Source organism: Macrobrachium rosenbergii, chromosome 9 (genome assembly GCF_040412425.1).
Source record: "Macrobrachium rosenbergii isolate ZJJX-2024 chromosome 9, ASM4041242v1, whole genome shotgun sequence".
Taxonomy (NCBI): domain Eukaryota; kingdom Metazoa; phylum Arthropoda; class Malacostraca; order Decapoda; family Palaemonidae; genus Macrobrachium; species Macrobrachium rosenbergii.
This window is the reverse complement of record NC_089749.1, coordinates 34672316-34690005: the sequence shown is the minus strand read 5'-3', so window position 1 is coordinate 34690005 and position 17690 is coordinate 34672316. Positions and strand designations below refer to the sequence as shown.

The 17690-nt window shown below is 42.6% G+C and overlaps 1 protein-coding gene across 2 annotated transcripts in view; it reads right to left on the bottom strand.

Annotated features, from left to right (window-relative positions):
• Window positions 1–17364, bottom strand: part of LOC136841687 (transmembrane protein 126A) — a 59573-nt gene extending 42209 nt beyond the window's left edge. The window contains exons 1-2 of one of the 2 annotated variants that reach the window (XM_067108882.1): window positions 17213–17364; window positions 8629–8771 (exon numbers count right to left, since the gene is read on the bottom strand). In XM_067108882.1, the coding sequence (XP_066964983.1) occupies window positions 8629–8702 (74 nt within the window). In that variant the 5' untranslated portion in view covers window positions 8703–8771; window positions 17213–17364. The remainder of the gene's footprint in view (window positions 1–8628; window positions 8772–17212) is intronic. The other variant, XM_067108883.1, reaches the window with a different exon arrangement.
• Between the last annotated feature and the right edge of the window lie 326 nt (window positions 17365–17690).

The following is a 17690-nucleotide window of genomic DNA, read 5'->3' as shown; positions in this document are numbered from 1 at the left end:
TAATTTCGTGTGCCCTCACCTTAAAGGTAGACAGGACGTATTCTGGATCTGTGAGTGCACCCCTGAAATAAGGTTTCTAAGAAAAAATTACTGCATTTTTTATAGAGGTTGAGAGGGATTCATGACAGAGCACCAGAGATTATTGGAAGGGCCTCTGATTCTCTTGGTTTTGTCCACATAGAGCTTAAGAGCCCTAACAGGGAAAAGGACCCTTTCCTCCTCTTCTGGACCAGGATATCCATAAGATTTTTAGTGGTAAACGAGCATGGCCCGGGGTTGGATGGTGTCTCGTTTTTGGCCAGGAAACCTAGCGTAAAGGTACAGACTGCATCTCCTTGTGCGAATCCAATTCGCTTGTCTATGGCCTGTAGTTCACTCACTCATTTGGCAAAGAAAATGCTTTGCCAAATGAGTGAGTGAACTACAGGCCATAGACAAGTTCTTAAGGGATGTGGAATGGAGAGGCTTAAAAGTGGGGCCCGTTAACCACTTTGGAACTTGTCCAAGTTCCAAGATACTGAGTCAGTTCTTGCTTGCTTGGAAGTCTCAAAAGACTTAATAAGGTCACTAAGATCTTGGTTAGAAGCCAAATCAGGTCCTCTATGCTTAAAAACAGACCCCACCATTGCTGTATAGCCCTTGATGATCAATGAAGAGAGCCCCTTGGCAGTCCTCAGTTATAAGAGGAAATCTGCTATCTGGGCTATAGAGGTTTTAGCAGACAAGATGTTACAACTGCTACACCATCAACGGAAGACTGCCCACTTGGATTGGTAGACTTGGGAAGAAGATTGACGTCTACATCCTGCAATAGCTTCTGCAGCTTGCCTCAAAAATCCCTTTGTTCTGATTAGTCTCCAGACAGTCTGAAGCCTGTCAGAGCTAGAGCAGATAGTCTTTGATGGAATCTCCAAAGGCAGGCTGTTTGAGTAGACATGGATCTAGCGGGAGCAGTCTAGGAAAATCCACTAAAAGTTTCAGAAGGTCCAGGAACCACTCCTCGAGTGACCGAAACAGAGCTATCAGGGTCATTGTTATACCATGTTGAATGGAGTTAAGGCATAAAGGTCCAAATTCAACCAATTTAAAAGCATAGCGTCCATCTCCCATGCCTGAGGGTCCAGGACCATCGAACACAACAGAGGAAGATGATGATTCTTTGATGTGACAAACAGATCCACAGTCGGCCTGCCCAACGCTCCCATAGACTATTGCATATCATGGAGTTCAGGGTCCATTCTCTAGGAAGAATTTGTCCCAAACAACTTAATTCATCTGCTAAAACGTTCATCTTTCCTTGGATGAAGCGGGTGACTATCCTCACCCCATTCTGGTCTAAACAAAAAGTTCCTTTGTAAAGGGAGAAGGTGTGGGTCCAGCCTTGCTTCATTATATAGGAAAGAGCCGTGGTGTTGTCTGAGTGCACCACCACGGTCCTGTCTGTGACTGCGTCTACAAAGGACATTAAGCCTAGATGAATGGCAGTCAGCTCCTTCACGTTTATATGCAAGCTCCGTTGTTCCGGAGACCACATTCCGGAAGCTTCCAAGTTCCCCAGACGGGCTCCCCAGCCTAGGTCTGAGGCGTCTGCAAAGAAGTCTAGGTCCAGTTGCTTCTTCCTGTCCCAATTTACTCTTAGGCCTCATATACAGTCTTCCTAACTTCACAAACTTCTCGATGGATGTGAGAGTTCCCAACAGGCTCATCCAACAATTTGCAGAACAAGACGGGAGCGAAAGAAGGCTGTGTACTGACTGTAGGGAAGATTCTATCCTCTTGGGAGACAGTAAAGCCCAAAAACTCAGAGAATTTATCCTTGTTCCTAAACAGAGAATCTCCTGAGTCTGAGTCAACTGGGATTTCTGGAAGTTTATCAATAACCCTAGTTCCTGGGCGAGAAGGGTTCTCTGAAGGTCCTTCATGCACTGTTCCTGTGAAGGTGAATGGAGAAGCCAGTTGTCCATGTACAAGTTTACACTGATTCCTAGAAGGTGCAGCCACTTCTAAAGAGGTGCTACTACACACATAAATACCTGAGGAGCTGTGGAGAGGATGAAACATAGGGCACGAAATTGGAAGATTCTGCCCTCGAAGATGAATCTGAGATATTTCCTGGAGTCCGGATGAACAGGGACATGGAAATGGGCATCCTGCATATGTAGGGTGATCATCCAATTGCCCTGTTGAAAGGATGATAGCATCGACTGACTTGTCTCCATTTTGAACTTTGTCTTCTGTACGAAGAAGTTCAGAGCACTGACATTGAGGACAGATCTCCAACCCCCCAATGACCTGGGGACTACGAAAAGGTGGTTGTAAAACTCTTTCGTTGTGCAATCTTCCATTTCCTCTATGGCTCTCTTCCTTAGAAGGGATGACACTTCCTCTGACAGAGCTGCAAACCTCTCGGAGCCTTTTGAGTAGGCTATCAATGTGATCGGCGTGGACACTAGTGGAGGGTACTCCTTGAATGGGATTGAGTACACCTCCTTCAAGAGCTTGGCTGTCCAAGGCTCCACGCCTCTGACACTCCACCTTTTCCAGAAAAGGAGGAGTATGGCTCCCATAGGTGCACAAAGGACAGAAGCATCACTTTTTAGAAAATGGTCTGGACAAAGTCCTCTTGATTGATCTTGCTGTAAATTGCACCTTGGATCAGATTTTGGAAGAGAAACCCTGTCTGCCTCCACAAAAGGGCTGGCTGTTGCAGTGGGGGGAGAGAGAGATTTCCCAGCGAAGGAAGAAGGCTCTTTGGGGCGCTTGGACGACTGAGCTAATAGGTCTTGGGTCAACTTCTTCTGTAAGTCAGTAGCTATTTCCTTAACAGCTGACTAAGAAAAGTTAAGTTAAGTATACCTTAGTTTAAGCCGACTGAGGAAACAAGTACTGCTTATCCAAAGGAGAAAACAGTAAAGCTGACTTCTGAAATGAAGTCACTCCCTTTGTGGTGAATGAGCACCACAATTCCCTTTTCTTGAGAACTCCAATGGAGAAAAGGGCCGCAAGCTCCAGGGAGCCATCTCTCATGGCTTTATCTGCTCACGACAGTACACCAAGCCAGTCCGCTGAATAGTCCGCCGCCAAAGCATTACAGTCCTTGATCTTCCCAATCGAGGAAATTGAAAATCTTGAAGACTTTGAAGATATTCCTCACCAGGTGGTCTAATTCGGAGGGAGCAAACAAAACCTTAGCTGACGAGAAGGCAGAGCAGCTAGCCGAGTCAATCAGTCCCAAGAAGTCACCTTGGGATGAGGCAGCACCTCCCAAGGATGGGGCTTCTCCCATTGCATAGGACAGGTATCTCCTAGCTGACAATCTCGATGATGGAAAGGCAAAAGCAGCCTTCCCTTGCTCCCTTTTCGCTACGAGCCAATCTTCTACCTCCTTAAGTGCTGTTCTCGCAGAGGAAAAAAGGACCATCTTGGGAAGACGAGAGCTGGGGTCTACCTGGTTCCTCATAAGGTAAGCAGAGGCGGGCGAAACTGGAGCAGCTGGCTGAAAATGTGACGGAAAGGTCGCTAAAAAATATCTCAGAAGAGAAGCATATGCAGAGGGAGTCGGTTCTTGAGTTACCTCCTCCTCCACAGACAAGATCAGCAACAATGATGTCTTTGGAAGGTTTAGTCCCAGCCGGAGCTTTATTAAGTAAACCTAGAACGTCCGCCAATTACTGCTTAATATGAGCAAAAGATGGATCCTCCACTACGGGTGCAGGCAAAGAAGTAGACGGTCACTTAGCTGGCGCCAAACTCTTGGTAACTGGTGCCGAGCACGCAGAGGCAGGCAGTGGGCACTCAGGAGTTGGTGCTGGGTGCTTGGGAATTGGCAATGGGCGCTCGGAGACAGAGACTGAGACTGCGGTATGTTGCTCGGGAGACCACACTGAGCACTCGTGTGGGTGCCTACATGAAGATGAGGAGTGTTTCTTGCTTGAGGGGTGTTTGGGTGCCAAATGCTGACGCTCTGAATGAGAACACTCAGGCAAAAAGTACCCTGGGCTGCACCATACACTGCAGCCTGGTTGAGGACTGAGAGGAGGATCTCTAGTCCATTTTGAGGGAATGGGAGAGAACTCGTTGCCATGATGTCTCTTGGGGGACAGGATTCGCCCGGAAATCACCAAGAACACCTCTTGTTAGGGCCGGATAACTCTGAGTCCGAAGACAACTGGTGGGCACTGACAGAGATGCCTTTCGAACGGCTGTCTGATGGTACCTGAGCGACAGGTACGGTTGAGGGGGTGACTGCTCCTGGGCAAACCCCACTGACCTCCTTTGGACCTCCGGTATGTCTTCTCCCAGGTTCAGGGGAGTGTGACAGGGACCTTTGTCTGGGAGTCGGCGGGATGGACAGCCACCTCCTCCACTGGCTCTGGCACAACACTATTCACTTCGTCCATCAGGACTTTTAGGGACGCCCCTAGTTCGGTCAATGTATTGACCACAAAGTCAACTGTCAAACTTACACTCGAGGCTGGCAATGGCATCAGGTTCAGAAGCATGGGAGCTATGCACAGGAGTGGATGGCAAAATATTAGGAGGACTAAGGATGGGGAACAACGCTAAAGCAGGGGAAGAAGTGATGGCACGATCATCAACACTTGGTTTAGGAGCAGGATCTAAACTACGAACTCTAATCTCGGCTCTAGATGCTGCCTTCCTTTTCCTATCTGTCTAGATTTTGTAAATGAGATTTTAACACCTTCCACTGCCTTTCATCCCACTCCTTACATTCGTCACAGGTAAGATCCTTAGTGCATACTTGTCCTCTACATTCCAAGCGGATAGTGTGAGAATCGTAGGTTGCTTTAGTCAGCGGGTTTTACTGTACAACCCTCCCTACAATATCTAATGCTGGAGGAACTAGAGTCTGACATCATTAAAAGTCACAAATTGCAATAAACTAACCAAACTAAGCTTGAGGGTTACCAGAAAAGTGAATACATCACCAAATCCTGGAAGGATATTCCCAAAATAGCGATGAAATAATCCAAACAAGGCTGCTACAAACATCTGATGTTACATCAAAAGCCAGCAGAAAAGAAGTGACGTTTTCTGCTTTGTTGCTCCTATTGCTCCCTGATAGTGGGCAGGGTAGTCACCTACAAGAAAACAATAGAAGCTCTACTGTACCACGATTTTTAAAATTTAAGCTGCTGCGCTAATGAAAAAGTATACAGTAACTATATAATTACTTGATAAGTTACTTATATGAAAATACAAATTACTTTTAAATTTGTTACTTGTTCCTACAGGAAGGTATAACATGATAATAACACAGTATAAGTGGATTCGGTAAATAAAATACATTTCATCACAATTATCTTTATCTTAATTACAGTTGTAATAGCCTATTTGACTTATGCAAATGGATACTGTGAGCGTAATGTCCAGCCTACATCAATATTTCAAACATACACATTTTGTATCTTGTGTAGGTAATACAATATGGTAGCTGATACGAAAGTTGCTGAATAAAAATACATCACTGGTGATAAAACCATGGAAGGCTGTGGATATACACAGATAGGCTATCTTCCTACCTACTTGTGTCATTTACAAGAGAGAGAAAAAGGTGTTGAGTTTTTTTTTTTTCAAGTGTATTCTAGGTGTAACTTTTGACTCACATCTTACTTTTGAGAAACATCTAATGAAAGTGTCAGCAAATGCCGCACAAAAGTTAGGTATTGTACGAAAGGCCTTTTAGGTTATTTGTCCTTCCATTACTAGAATGCTGTTTTCTGCTATTGATGTCTGCTTCTGCCAGAGCTTTATCTGTTTTAGACAGAGTAGTTCATGGTGGTAGGTTTCTGTTTCCTAATATTAGCAGTTATGACTTGGACCATCGATTGATGGTCTCTTGTTTGTCACTTTTTCATAAGTTGTATTTTAACAGAGATCTTTCACATTCAAAATTGATCCTTGATCCTATTTTCCTGCCTAGAGCAACCAAATTTGCTGAACAGCAGCACCAATATGCAGTAAATGTGTCTTGCTGTAGAACTTCAGTTCCAGAGGTCCATTATTCCTCATCCCACTGGACTGTGGAACAGTCTCCCTTAGGATGTCGTGCAATTGGAACTTCAAAAGTTCAAGTGAAGATGCAATGCATTACTATCCTAATACTATTATGGCATTTTAATAAATTTTTATCTATTAATATTAATTTATTAATTTATTTTTTCTTAGTAATAATTGATATCTCTTCTTTCTGTATTTCCCTTTACCTCCTCTTACTTCTTCCTAATGAACATCATATTCTTTGGAAGCTTGTTTCATATGAATAAGGTTCATCTTCTGAATAATAATAATAATAAAAATTACAATAATAATAATAATAATAATAATAATAATAATAATATGGTAATAATAGTAATAATACTGTAATAAATAATATGCAGTACTGTATATTTTGTCACAAATATGGGGGAAAAGGTAGATAATTGCCTTCGGTTTAAAGTGTGTTGGTTGTTGTTTATAAGCATACTGAGTGTTTACAGTTATGCGGTACAAGCAGTCCTCACTTATTAACGGATTTTCAGCATCGGTAAGTGGTGTATCAGTGTCGGCAAGCGGTTTATCAGCGCTGATAAGCTGTTTATTGATGCTTACAAAGTAAACGCCATTTATTACCATAATTATGGGCTATTTTTGGTTATCTGCACTTGGCCAGGAACGGAACCCCCGCCATTAACCGGGGACTGCCTGTATTGACCAGGATAGGTGAGGAAGGATGCAGTGTTCCCTTTGAACACCTTAGATTTTTTTACTTGCCCTTATCCAGATTTTGCCCTTATCTGCAAGCCCTTGGCTCTATTAATCTGGATAATTTAAGAGATTACTGTATACTGGATGGTTTGTAACTATGAAAAAAATAGTTTACTATTTGAGTATATGTATAGTTTATGTTTTTTATTATATACATGATTTTGTATTTTATCTTATTTTGTTTTCTGAGTTCTTGTTTACCCCACATTCACTAATGGTGAACCTTTCCCCTTTCAAGTGTACTGGAGGGATGGTCCCAATTTTGTAAAAAGTATTTTGTTAATTAGCTGGGTGAGGGTCTTCCATGATATGTCGAGGACTTCTGAATTCTGCACCTGTAGAGGACTTTATGAGGCATAATTAGTGCAAGTTGAGGCATAATTAGTGCAAGTGTTAAAGAAGAACTGTTTGACAGTAATAATAGTGTCAAATCACTGAGTTATCATATTCCAATAGGTTGCTTTTCCAGCTGTAAACAGAGATGCTCAGTTGAAAACTGGAGTGAATCATACTCAAGACTGTCTTGACCTGGAGACTCCGGTTTTGAGGTCAGGTTTATGTATACAGTATGTTACTGAAACCTTGTTCTGATAGACGAAGACATTGTTGTGACTGTCTTTGCTATTATTTGTTTGATGTGACAAACATTATACATGCCCAGTGATTATGGATTTATATTTGGAAAATTAGAATTAAAAATTAATGAACTTACTAGAATAAGGAAAATTTGACTAGGTAATTAGGATAATATACTATAGGAGCTTGATTAACTTTTGTTATTAGGCTGAGATGTTCAAATTTAAGATTTTTTAGTGTTCAGATACTTAGGTTAAGGAAGACTTAATGGCCATCAAAACTGAAACAAAAGGAAAAGATAGGAGTAATATTTTTATGTGTATGTTCTTGGGTTTAAGTTGGCTGACGGTTATGCAGTTGGTACTGTCGCAACATTTGAGTGAATGACTAATCTGAGAGAAGTGTACATAGTTTTTTGAAGTCTTACTTAAAATAAAGCAGTTCTGTTAAGCTTGTTTTAGTTGGTTATCTTTTTGCATTCACTTGATTGCTAAACCAAAGTCAATGGCAGTGATCTGCCCCATTAAATCTGACAAATCCACAACCCCCTCGCAAATTCGTTGCTTATGTTTTTCTCCATAGTAACAAAAAAACATACCACAAGGCAACAAATAAAACTTCAAACTCACAATCAGTTAGAACAAACAGGCTACTTATCCAAGTTTCCCAACCGAAATCAGGACAAGTGCAGAACAAATGTACCATATGGCAACTGAAAAAGTGAGTAGTGATGGAAGGTGGCAAGGGGTATTCCCCCACTAATCCCCCATTCCCACCAATTAACTATCCTGTTACCAAGTTTCAATGACCAATCAAGCTCACGCTGAAGGATACTCTTATATAAAAGGTGAAGGCTTGTATTTCCATAAGAACAAACAGCAGACTGAAAACCTGCTTTGTGAGTGTGTGGCACTGTTCACAAAAATCACTTGCACAACAATGTCGATGACAGAGTACATGCATATACAATAAAGGCAAGCAGAATTTTAATGATTCACTAAAGTTAAGCAAGGGGAAGGGTTTCTCCCCTAATGGGACAGCTTAATCACTGCTTAGTAATCATATAAGCAATACTCATTATGCAACTCAATTTTAGACTAAGATAGCACATTATCCAACAAACCGTCAACATTTACACAAAGTATACATTGGCTTGTTTTTTGCTTCAGTTCAAAACTCTGTACCTCTAAGGTTATTTTTAAATTGCAATGTGCATGGATAATTAGTAATATAGAATTGTAATAAGGCTTTTAAAACAAATCAGTACAAAACTGACAAACTTACACATCTGAGGCTGGTTTCCATGAGTCTATCACACTGTAAGCTTCCATAAAGCTTTCAAACTCTTTCGAAGGCATCTTGGCAGAAAGGAAAATTGATGGATGTCAATGTTACATTAAAAGTTGATCGATGTATCATTTCAGACCCTGAAAAACAAAAACCATCTTATAAATCCATATCTTATAACAAGACAAGAATAAGGATTTTAAAAAATAAGTACAGGCGGTCCCGGTTTGACGACGGGGTTCCGCTTCTGCGCCGCCTGTCAGTAACCGAAAATCGTCAGTAAGCCGGAACATCGTCGAAAATCGTCAAAAATCATAAGAAAACCTTACTTTTAATGCTCTGGGTGCATTGAAAACGATGTAAACTGCATTATTATTGAGTTTTACATCAAAAGAACCTTCAAATTATGATTATTCTGCCATTTTGGGGCCATATTTCTTCCGTCGGATCGGCGTCACGATGCGTCAGTAACCCCGAACATGCGTCGTATTATTTCTGATGAATATATTTGAAAAGCGTCGTAACCTCGAACGTCGTAAGAACAAAAACCGGGGGACTGCCTGTATATATTACACACCAAAAAATTATTAAATAAATTCCATAAAACAAAAATACAACAGTAATTAAATATGATTATTGCAATACACTCCCTGAACACCTGAATTAACCCTGGTTACCCACCAGCCCAAACTATATCCCCGTAACTTTTACCCACTAATTGGGTAATTAACTGTCAGCATTACCAACGCTTACAGGAAATCTTGTCAAGATGAGTTACCTGAAGCACCGTTGGCAACGCTGCTGCAAGTCCCAGCTGCGTGAGGCCGGGTTCCCCAACTGCTTTCTGTTTGCCTTGCTGCATGGATGTTTCCTGCCTCAGGCGAAATTTTGGTTATTAGCCCGACCCCCGTATACTGATTTATTGATATTGGATAACGACTTGGACTGGTTTTTCGCCTTTTCTCCTGAATTGTTCTGTTATCTGGCGTTGGATTTTTCTCTCCTGTCTGGACTCTGGCTCGTTTTGGACTCGCAATGGATAGATTGGATAAAATTGCTTCAACATCAGCTACAACTACTGCAACCGACACTGCAACTGCTGCAACTCACCGATCGTGCACAGCTTGCAAACAGAGGATGAGTACCCTCAAACATGACAGACACTCAGTTTGTATAGCTTGTAGGAAGGTGCAATGTAGCTTAACTTTGAAATGTGACAAATGTACGTCATGGTCAAAAGATCAGAGGGAGGATTATGTTAAGCATAGAAAATCTCTAGCTTCCAAGAGCAAACGTAGGGAACCAGCTGTAGAAACTCAGGTTTTAGATAAGGAAGCTATAGAATCGGAGTTATTCAGGAAGTTGGAAGATTAATTATCAGCTAGCATGACAAATTTTTTTCAAGTTTTATGACTAAGTTATCAGAATTCAAAGTACAAAATATAGGTAATAGGGAAAATTCAAAGTACAAAATATAGGTAATAGGGAAACAGAAGCTAACCGTTCTTTTTCAGCTCCCCTGCCTGTTCCAGAACCAGCCCTAATGGGTACCGGGGGTCATGGAGAACCGCAAACCTCAAAGGTAGGATCTGCCGGCCCCCCCAGCGAGGAGCAGGCAGTGTTAGCAGCAGATCTCCCCCTTCCTTCAGATAGTGTAAGTCCAGAGGTAAATCTAGAGATAGGATTGACACAGACGAATAGAGATAGTAAGGTAGCAAAGAGTGTAGGAGGGAAGTTGAAGGTGCAGTCTTTTTCGGGGACAAGTGTAATTAAGGCTCTGGGATCTCTGTTAGATCCAGCAGCGGTTCTTTTTCCGGCTGCAGTCTCCTTGCAACAAAATGTTGCTAAATTGGTTGGGGAGGATGTAGAATTAGTAGTAAGTTTGCCAGGTCTGGGAAGGTTGGAGGATTTCCCTTCCTCTTCGAGAGTTCCTTTTCCTTCTGGGGATAAATTTTCATTGGTTGGTGATGGTTCATTTGATAGGACATTAAATGTAACAGAATATAACGCTAATTTACTAGGTCTTTCTAAAGGGTATAGGTCATTGGTCAGACAGTGTTTAATATAGGGTATTTGAATATCCATGATCATGTAATGAAGAATTTCCTGGAATTCACAACTGATGTATTGCAAGATTATCAGGGAGGACCGGAATCTGTATATTTTCTTTCTCTAAAATCTATGGCCTCATCTGTAACCTCAGATTTCTCCCTATCCTCCACGGCTTCCAAACCTTCTTCTGCTACTCTTTCTCAACCTTCCCTCTCAAGCCACCTTTCGGGAACATTCCGGGTGCTTTGGTAGTTCATCCAGCATCTATGCCATTAGCAGGTTTGTCTTCGGTGCCACCTGCGGAGAATCCTGTACCATCGCAGGCTTCTGATCTAGTTGCTGCGGCAGTTGGCGGCGCACCTGCCACAGCGCTTAATTCTGCGGTTCCGATAGTTTCCGCAATTCCTCCGGCACCTAAGATGTCTGATGTATCGTCTTCTCCTGTTTCTTTGGGTTCAGTACTTCGTAATCTTCCCTTCAAAACTCTTTCGAGTTCGGGGCCAACTGGGAACGTTCTCTACCTGCCCAACATCGTTGATAGGAGCTCTGGTAGTAACTCCGAGTGTGGCAACTCCCTTTCTTCTTCCTTCGGCTCCTCCTTTCTCAACTTTTCTGACAGGTTCCTCTGTCCCTCCAGCTAAGGTGGTCTATGTAGGTTCAGGTTTGATTTTGGGTAATCAGGGACCCTTTCCCTCTTCTTCTAAGTAGGGGCTATCTGTTCCGGACCTCCAGTCTCATGCGACCCTGATACATTCGGGTTTGCGTGGTGCAGGTGTTGCGGTCTCTCCGCTCTCAGGAGTGGGCGTTGTTTGCCCAGGTGTGACCGACCCAGGTGTTGTGTCATCATCTTTGGAGGGTGCGGGGTTTGCACAACCTATTTCGGTGACTCCCAAGTTGTTCGGGAATGATTCGTCAGGTGTCCGTATTGCGTACCCAGGGGTGTTGTATTCCGGATCATCAGGTTTAAGGTTTGTTAGCGGTCAGCCTGTCTCATTTCCGGTTTCGGCTCAGTCAGACCAATTCGACAAAGACTGTTCCTGTGAAGAAGAGGATCAGGTACCAGAGGCTAGTTTTCCTTCAGCCAATGAGTCTGAATACAGACAGATGTTGGACTTTATCCACTTGCTGTATCCACAGTCCAAGGCTCTGGAGGAGCCGATACAGCATAGCCAAGCAATGTTCGAGTCGCTTTATGCAACGAAGCTGGTGGTAACACAGTCACCAAAGAATCTAGTCTGGTTTGGCAGGGTCGAGCAGGCTTTGAGAGAGGCTGACAATAGGTTGGCAGTAGCGATAGGATCGGGTAAGCAGGATTCAGCCTTGCTTCCTATTCAGAAGGGCTTTTACAGGGTCACGGGTAACCCTTCTGAGGGTGTTAGGGTGCCGCTGAACGAGTCGATAGAGGCTCTCCTATCTCGGGTTCCATCATTGAACCGTCTTGTATCTATCTCGGCCAGGGAAGCCAGTATCTTAGAAGACACCTTCCACAACCAGTTGGAGGCATTACCGCATACTATGTGGATGTTATCTGGTCTGATGGGGTTCCTCAAACAGGATGGTTATTCTCCGTCTGACTCGACACTTTTCAATAACCTCATCACGTCGGTTTCCATGGGCTTGCACACCAGGCAAACGTTCCCGCCAGATGTACTACGTTCTTAGGGAAGAAGAGGAGGGACTTCTATCTGAACCACCTGCCTCCTCATTCTCCTGACATCCATAAGAGGGCACTGCTGAGGGCTCCATTGGCACTCAGCAGCAGTTTGTTCAGAGACGACATGTCGGCGATGGTCAACTTTGTGTCGTCTACTTCTGCAATGGAGTCGCAGCAGGCAATGATTAGGGTCGCAGTGCAGAATGTCTTCTCCTTCGAAGCGCTCTCGCTCTAAGTCGCCGGGAAGTTCTCCTAAGAGAGTACGATTTGCTTCCAAGCTTTCTAGTTCTGCCCGGATCTGAAACCTTGCCATCATAACAAGGATTTTCAAAAATAGGAGACATTCCCTTTGCTTGCACTGGTAGGAGGTTGTCTTGCCCGTTCTGGGACATCTGGAAGGACTGGGGCGCAGAGAGTTGGGTAGTGGAGGTCTTAAGGAGGGGTTACAGAGTCCCTTTTCACTCTCATCCTCCGCTATCCAACTCACCAGTAAATCTTCCCAGCAACTCCCCTTCTTCCATCAGGGGTTAGCTTTGGCAGCAGAGATCTGAGCCCTTTTAGAGAAGGGAGCCTTAGAGCCCGCTCCCCCTTCTCCGGGGTTCTACAGCCGGATCTTCATGGTCCCCAAAGCAGGAGGATCTTGGAGACCTATCACAGACCTCCCAGGTCTCAACAAATTTGTTACCTCGATGAAATTTCATATGGAAACTTCTCAGTCGGTGCTGCGGTCAGTCCGGTGGGAAGATTAGATGATTTCAGTGGACCTCAAGGACACTTATCTCCAGGTTCCGATTCATCAGGAATCTCAGAAGTGCCTTCATTTCTCGGGTCCAACTGGAACATTCCAGTTCAAAGTCCTCTGCTTCGGTTTGACCACAGCACCTCAGGTATTTACGAGGGTGATGTCTCCTGTTTCGAAATCATGCATCATCGGGGCTTCTGAATGAGAAGATACCTCGACGACTGGCTGGTTCAAGCTTCGCTAGAAGGCGAGGCTCTGTGGCCGAGGGATTTTCTTTTGAACCTATGCCAGGAGTTAGGCATAAGAATCAATTTCGAAAAGAGTTCTCTATTTCCAACACACATAAAGACGTACCTGGGAACGACGATTCAGCTAGTCTTTTGAGGGCTTTCCCGACAGAGGAGCGGGTTCTAGCGATAAGCCAGCTGGAAACTTTCATGTCAAACAAAGTGCAACCTGTGAGCTTACGGAAAAGTCTGCTGGGCGGATGGCCTCCCTATCCCTTCTTGTTCCAGGGTCTTGTCTCTGGATGCGTTCTCTGCAGGTGTGTCTCAGGAATCACTGGGACTTTTGGGAAGAGAACGCGTCAATAACCTGGGACAATTCTTGCCTGAAGGATCTTCGGTGGTGGTCAGAAGAACATCATCTGGCCACTGGCGTAAGGTTGGACTCCCCCCCCTTCCAGATGTACATCTGTACACAGATGCCTCAGATCAGGGTTGGGGTGCAACCCTGGAGGAATCTCAGGTTCAGGGCCTTTGGAGGCATCTGGATCAGGAGGAGTCCATAAATTACAGGGAATTAAGAGTAGTTGAGGAGGCTCTGAATTGCTTTGCAGAACAGGTAAGCAACAAGACCGTAGCGTTGTTCTGCGACAACGTTACAGCAGTATCATATCTCAAAAAGGAGGGGGGAACAAGATCACAGGTGTTGAACAAGGTAGCACAGAGAGTACTCCATTGGTGTGAAGAACACACAGTTTCACAGGTCTTACCTGTCTAGGCTAACACACCAAAGGATATTCAAGCCAGAACTAAAGTCAAAGCAACACCCAAAGCAGGATCTGCCACTGGAAGCATTACTGTAACAGGAGGATCCCCCTCCTTTGCAGCAGAAGCACAGTCTTAGCCAAGACCATAGCTTAAGAGGCTCATGTGTCAGGTCCTTCTCTTCCACCAGGTTTTTGATGAATGCTGTGAAAGTAGAACTACGTGGAATACTCAGCACAGGCCATATCTTCCTCAGGTGTTCCAATGATGTCTTACAAGTACTGTACTGTACCTGGAACATCATAATCAGAAGAAATGCACAGCAAGGCAGTTGCTGAAGCAGCAACCCCCTCAGCTGCTGCTTTGTCCTCAATCAAAAAGGTATGAGCAGGTCTAGCAGCCTTATTACAATCCTCCCTAATATAGGGGTAATATTACTTGGCAGTGGAATAGGAATGGAAGAATGGAATAGGAATGGAAGAATGTGGTAGAAAAGAACTTAATGGATTTGGTGGCACCATTGGGGGTGTATTCCTCCCAGTGAAGCCAACAAATGCTTCATCCCTCTTCCTCTTGACAAACTTAACCCACTGTAGTGAATCCAAAACAGCCCTAGTGCATGCCTTCCTTCTACAAGAAGCACAAGAACTATGTGGATCTACTGTTACTGAAGCAACAACTGGAAAAAGAGCATTGCTCATGTCTTTCTCAATCATACAAAAAATTAACCAGCACGGTAACAAATAACAAGTAACGAAACACTCAACCAAAACTATCAGGTTACTCATCCAAATCTCTCAACTGAAATCTGAACAGTTAAGCATCGCATGTCTGAACCATACTGTGGCCAAAAGAAAAGTGGGTAGCAATGCAAGGTGAGTGAAAGGTGCTACCCCACCCAAACCCCATCCCCACCAGTTAACTACCTTGTTACCAAGTTCCAATAAACAATTCCAGCTCCAATGTAAAAGACGAAAGTTTCTATTTCTATAGGAACAATTAAGTTTCAGATACTGGACCCTTTTACATCCTGCAACCAAGGGGACCCAATGGGAAACCTGGGCTTTTGGGTGGGGAATATTGCAAAACAAGAGAAACAGGCCTACAGGGATGTATTTTAACATACCGTACCAATACCTGTGCAGGTTCTGATTCTGATTAAGATGAGGATTATAAAAAGCTTTTAAAGTGGCATCATGCCCAGGTAAGTAAAGACCTTGAGGCCTAAATTATGTTAATTAGAGGTTTGAGGCGGGCAAGGCTCCCAAGATGGAGACCTGGCATCCCAAGATAGGTTAGGTCTCAGCCCTCTTATTTATTTGGTAAATGTAAAGGAAATGGTCACACAAAGATATTGTTTACTAATATAACTTTTAGCCTATCCAATATAGAAAAGGGTGTATATAATGCAGTGTGGACATGGCCTCCATGGACCCCCATCTATCCTAGGTATTATTTTACTTCAATAGTGAAATCTTATTCTTTGCAATTAAATCTCTGTAACATACTTAATATGAAAATCATACTGGAATCTATAACATACATATTCTTAGGCTTTGTAAATTAAGGGAAATAATAGGGTTACTACCTAACTCAACCTCACATAACCTAGTGCACTGTAAATTAAAATAAATGGTAAATATATAGATGACCACACAAAGATATCGTTTACTAACAATTTTTTACTGAAGAATATGGGAAAGAATGTGTATATTGTCATACAGGTGAGATCATTTGCAAAATCTATGAAGATAATGAGACATTTACCTTCTTTAGCTTGTGTTTTTATATTCATCCCAAGGGACTAGCACAAAACAGGGCAGAAACTCCGTGGGACATCATATTTAAGTACAAATTAGCCCCTCAGGGATGAATGTATATCATGAACAAAAGACAGTAAATTCTAATTATCTCAGCAAATTTCACAAATTATCTCACTGTATGACAATGTGCACACCCTTTCCTATATTCTTCAGTCAAAAATTACATTAATAAATGATACCTTTACATTTACCATTTATTTTAATTTACAGTGCCCTAGGTTATGTGTGGTGGAGTTAGGCTAGGTAGTAACCCTATTATTTCTTTTAATTTACAAAGCCTAAGGATATGTATGTTACAGATCCCAGTATTAAGCATGTTAGAGATTAAAGTGCAGAGAATAAAACTTCACTACTGAAGTAAAATAATACCTTTGGTAGGTCAGGGTCCAAGGGGGCCATGTCTACACAAACCAGGTAAAAGCCCAGCAAACTAGGTTCAGTTAGCTTCATTCCTCAATTTTAGTTTTGTATTCTACAACTAAAATCCCTAGCTTCCCTTCTATGATTCCTTATAATTTCCAGATATAATGGGTCCCCACTATTGCTAAAACTACTAGGCCCAATTTGCTATCAAAACACGTCAAATATGTTCAAAACACCCTAAAATACAGGCTAGGGTATGAAAATCATATTTTCAATTCTGGAGTGAAATTATTGTTTATAGTAAAATTTTACCTGTTCAGCCTAAAGTGGAGCTAAGTTAGTCTATGTTAAGTTGCATACTACAGAGGTGCTTACTAAAGTGGCCCTGATTCCTCACTAGCCTAGAATATGCCTTCACGGGTGATGTTTGTTTCCGGTCTGAGCATCCTCACTTGATTTTTAATTATATGTTTCGAATCTTCATATAAAAAATAAAAAAATATTCTATATACATAATTCTTGCAAACCTAGGCTAATATTTATCACAATGAAAGCATTCGCTAAGCAGAATGCAGAATATGGGGTCACAACTCACTTGGGGGTCATGGGGGGAAGCCCACCGGCTAGGTCAGGTAAAGGCATCCAAGGTTAGGATTAGTAAAAGTAAGTCACATTAGGTCATTACTGAGGCCGGTAACAGAGGCCTAACCCTTTGCTCTGCATTCGCTCCCAGTTTGTTAAATGAAATTACCTTAAGAAATCCAAATACCCTATAGGCTATCTTACGATTGTAACATAATAGCCCAGGCCTAGGCTAAGCTTATGCAACTGGTTAGACCTAGGCCTACCGGTAAATTTCGATTTCTCATATTCGAGCCTACTTCGAGGCTAATATGTAATTTTTTTCTTTCCAGTCACGATTAGCTGCTATGACCAGGGTATAGTCAATTATATTTACCATCTTAATGATCGTACCATAATTTCAGGTTCAAATTTCAGACGGTATGTTGACTTGATGGGCTGTTTTCTGGTAGTATAGTAGTAGTAGTAGGTAGGTGGAATTGTCTTTTGAAACGGCTCCCTTGTTCGTTTTATTTCTACTTTGTTTGTGTTTGTTTAAGTTTTTGTTTCTGTAAAGCCATAATTCTTTTATAATTTCTTTCCTAATTTCAATTTCCCCCTTCAGCAGATCTATAAATAAAAGCATATTAGCTATCAATTTCTCTTTATTTTCCTGATATGGCTGCTGCACAAAACTATGTTTTTAATCTCGTGCTGGGCAGTAGAGTAAAAAATGTTCTAAGTTCTAATTTTTTTCCCCACAGCACAAACATTTTGTATCTTCCCCTTTTAGCCTATTCCTATCATTTAGTTCTAGTGTGCTTAGTCTAGCCCCGCTGACCTGGTTTTTTTTTTATCACTTACAGGTTCAGGTT